Source organism: Siphateles boraxobius, unplaced genomic scaffold (genome assembly GCF_051911475.1).
Source record: "Siphateles boraxobius isolate OS27281-9 unplaced genomic scaffold, OSU_SipBor_1 26, whole genome shotgun sequence".
NCBI lineage: Eukaryota > Metazoa > Chordata > Actinopteri > Cypriniformes > Leuciscidae > Siphateles > Siphateles boraxobius.
In genome coordinates, this window is record NW_027508876.1 from 7,449,077 (window position 1) to 7,452,914 (window position 3,838).

Genomic DNA, 3,838 nt, shown 5'->3' on the forward strand with positions numbered 1-3,838 from the left:
TAGGTAAAATGGGCCAGCTGGTCTGGTAATGTGACCCATCCCTGATTTATCCAAAATGATTTGTTAACACACAATATCAACCAAACATTCAATATTTTTAAGACACCCGAAAGCATGTGGCCTAGACTATGATGAATAAAATTCATCTGTTCACTCAATGCATGTGTACAATTCAAAACAACTGATAGATCTGGATGAAAATTAACTATACAACATTAGAAAAAAAATATATGGGACTACAGCAAGTGCAACATCTTCAATAGAAGGAACATTTAAAATAGTAACATTGTAAAACTTATGTCGGTTTTCTCTAAACAATTTGAACTCAAAATTGTTTCCACATTTTAAAGAGTTATTTTGCATCTACATTTTGCACCTGTCCTCATTTCTTCACTCCACAGATTGAACTTAATTCCTAGTCTTAATTTCTGTTTTTCCTTTCTTCCATCTGACTTGAATTTCCTAACGGCAAAATCATTTCTGTTCTCTAAAAAGTATATGATACATGTCAACTATAAAATAACCAGTGAATGTCAATTTAGAGTATAATTGCTGAAGGTTTAAGGTCACCCACTTTACCCAAAACTTTGGGTTCACTTTATCTAACACATTCAGCCAAAGTGGGTCAGCAATATTTAAGCAACAAACCAGGAAGAGTCCCACATTGGTTTACATTTAGTAAGAAACCTTATAACTTAGAAAATAAAATCTTGTGTCAGAGGGTTTTCTACCTTTAACCATTAGAGTTGCCCACCAGTGTCATATTGCATCAACCAAAGCCATTTTATCATTTAGAGAAATCGTGTCAATTTAAAGACCATTGTCATGCTCTAAAAGTGAAAACCCATTGAGCACAGTACTTAAACTGCCCACTTTACCAGATAGTCCACTTTACCTGCATTCACCCTACATATATTTTTAAGAGTGGAGCTATTTACTACTGGAAGCTATGGCCAAAAAGTCTCTGAAAAGACCAAACCAAAAATTGTTGGATGCCAGGACCTTTTAAAACCATTGAAAGTTTGTTATGGCAATAACTCTAGGGATATACTTTCAGGGTGTTAAGGATCACTTTAATGTAGAACACAGACAAAGATTACACAAGGAAAATCATGATTATCCTATTTGAATCTGCTTTTCCACCAGATCCAACTCAGTGCCGTCCTCCACAGCTTTTCTTGGGGGGCAGTTCAGTCTTCTGCCACAGACTTGGACTAGTAATACCAATCACGCCTAGGGCAATTATCTGTCCAGAATTCCCATTCAGTTCACTCTGCTCATCTGACCCCATTCCCAGATCATCCTCCTTCTCATGAACCACCACCGAACGTCCCAGAATGGAATGAGCCCCGAAGAGCTTGGCCTCTGGGAGACTTAGGAACTGCCTTATAACTCCTTGCTCAGAAGCAAAGTTGCCCAGGTCTCCAGGATGATGAGGGTGGTCAACACCATTGGGATTGTAATGAGGACCAACAGTGTTGCTGCCTTGACTGAGGTCTCCATACCGATGGATGTCAATGGCACGCTTTTGATGATCGATGGCAGGCAAACCACGGAGGTTGATTTTCACTTCTAAAATTCCATTGGGGAAGAGCTGCTTGAAGAGGATTTGCCCATAGATTTTCGGCTGGTAAGGTGGTAAATTGGGGCTGGGAGTTATTTCACAAGTGGCATAAATTGTGTTGTCGAACTCCACGACTTCCGGCTGTGGAGCAACGGCAATCGAACAAACTGGATTTTTAGAGAACTCTCCTCCTTGTATATGCAGCACCAGCAATATTAGAGGGATTTGTAGAATGATTTTCTCCATGTTGATCTTTAAAGCCTACAATGAAGACTGGATTCAGTGAAATCATGCCGTTTAAGAACGTAGTATTTTAGATAGAATAAAGTTGAAACCTTTGTTCAAGGGAGTTTTGAGAGCTAAAGTTGTGTTAAGTAAAATACCACAACAAGATTAGTTTGCATGGGAAAATCATATAAAAGCAATTGTATATTTTTGAATTGTCATGTACCCTTGTGAAAAACTGTGCTTATTTGTATAAGCAAAGTACGTGGTTTTAATAATCTTTTTGTTGTGTTTTAAAGAAGTAGACTCATTTTGATGTGTTGACTAACATAGTACATTATAATTTGAACTGCCATATGTTATTCAATATTAAATATAAAGTTACACAGAAATTATATTATAGTATATTTTAGTTGACCATAAATGCCCAGTAAATTCAGTAACCATATTTCAAAGACATAACAAGTAATTTCATATAAAGATGTGCTTGGGTCAAACAAATGACTTTCAGCTAACTGCATTTAAACTATAATCCATTTTCATTTAATTGGATAGGCCTACACATGCAATTAAGTCTGAAAACACTACATTCTTGCACTTATGTAGATTTTAAAGTTTTATTTCTATAAAAGCATGCTAAAGTTTACTTTTTCACAAGGGCAGGTAAAATAAAAGACAAAATATTCATACTTTTGATTAAACTTACTTTTTTTTAGTTGTACTAAATTCAAGTCAATATTTGCAAGAATGGAGAGAGAGAAAAAACACACACCAAAAACAGCAAAGGTAAATTACCGTATAGCTGAAAAGTTGTCCTTAATCCGTGAGCAGACTGAATATTGCAGCCACAAAAATACTCCAAACTTAATCCGTGTGCAATCTTGAACTGGGGTTGAGAGAATGTTCCTTTGCAATCAAACTGTTGGCTGCTTTTCTAGGAACGTGGAGCTACATGTTAACCATGCTAGTCAGTTTGGTTCTAATTAGGTCCACCTGTGTTTCATTTAGCTCCCTTTGTTTGCTTGCCTGTGTATAACACTTTTACATTGCACCATGTGTGCTGCAGTGTAGATTATCTTCATTGTTTTGAGTTTATTAAAAGAAGGACTGCTATAGATTCCTCTCCTCTTCATTTGGTGACTCAACTGTGACACATTCATTCTTAGTTAGTGTACAATTCCACTTGAAGTTCATGCTTGACACCACTTCTTATAGCAGATATTCATCTCACATAAGTGAATATCTGACAGTTGTTCTTTTTCAAGAAACCATTTCTACATGCTCTGTCCCAAACCGGACAAGCCTATATTTCACATGTAATTGGACTGTTATTTAATTGTCTTTAAAGGCAGAAGTAAAAATGTCTGGAGGACTGGTTCTTCTATGGCATTAATGTTAAAATCCCAGTTTATTAGCTAAACAAGTGAGAATGAGTAAACAAGCTTCAGCAACTTTCAAAAGATTGATTGATTTATTTACTTTTTTCTTTGGTTAACCATATTTTAGGGACAGATTTGTCCCCAGAAATAAGCTAAACCTGAAAAAAATCCCAAGTGTGAAAGGTCAAATAAACTCTAAAAAGATAAAATCCACCGTATGCTAATGATTGCGAAGTGTCGCAGTGTTCTATGCTTCTTAAACCAACTGCTCAAAGGTTTATTTGCTCATAAATTTGACTGTTTATTTTAGACTTTGCTAATTTATGAGATCTTGAGTAATTTCTTTTTGAGAAATATGTATTTTTTCATGCTTTTTGTACAATCTTAAGAGAAGAGCTGACGTTTAATTTTAATTCATTGATTCATTTATCAGCCTATTATCTGCTAAGTTATTCCCATAGCTATGCACATAACTATATATATACACACTTTTTACAACTTTTTACAACTTTACACTTTTTACAACTGTGCCGTCTGTTCCGGAGCAGGTGCCGTCTGTTCCGCCCTGGCCGCCCTCTAAACCGTCTCCGCTTCGCCCTGGCCGCCCTCTAAACCGTCGACCCCCTGTCTCTTTTCCCTTCCATGGACCTGGCCCCCCATCCCTCCCCCT

At 36.7% G+C, this 3,838-nt stretch overlaps 1 protein-coding gene across 1 annotated transcript; it reads right to left on the reverse strand.

Moving 5' to 3' along the window:
- Positions 1 to 1,061: 1,061 nt before the first annotated feature.
- LOC143751655 (extracellular superoxide dismutase [Cu-Zn]-like) lies at positions 1,062 to 1,825 on the reverse strand. Its single transcript, XM_077244272.1, has one exon. The coding sequence runs from the start codon at positions 1,808 to 1,810 to the stop codon at positions 1,154 to 1,156; it is 657 nt and encodes a 218-aa protein (XP_077100387.1). The 5' UTR covers positions 1,811 to 1,825; the 3' UTR covers positions 1,062 to 1,153.
- Positions 1,826 to 3,838: the final 2,013 nt, after the last annotated feature.

Bases quoted from the DNA above. Each gene is read 5' to 3' on its own strand.
- LOC143751655 (XM_077244272.1), bottom strand. From the start codon at position 1,810: ATGGAGAAAATCATTCTACAAATCCCTCTAATATTGCTGGTGCTGCAT.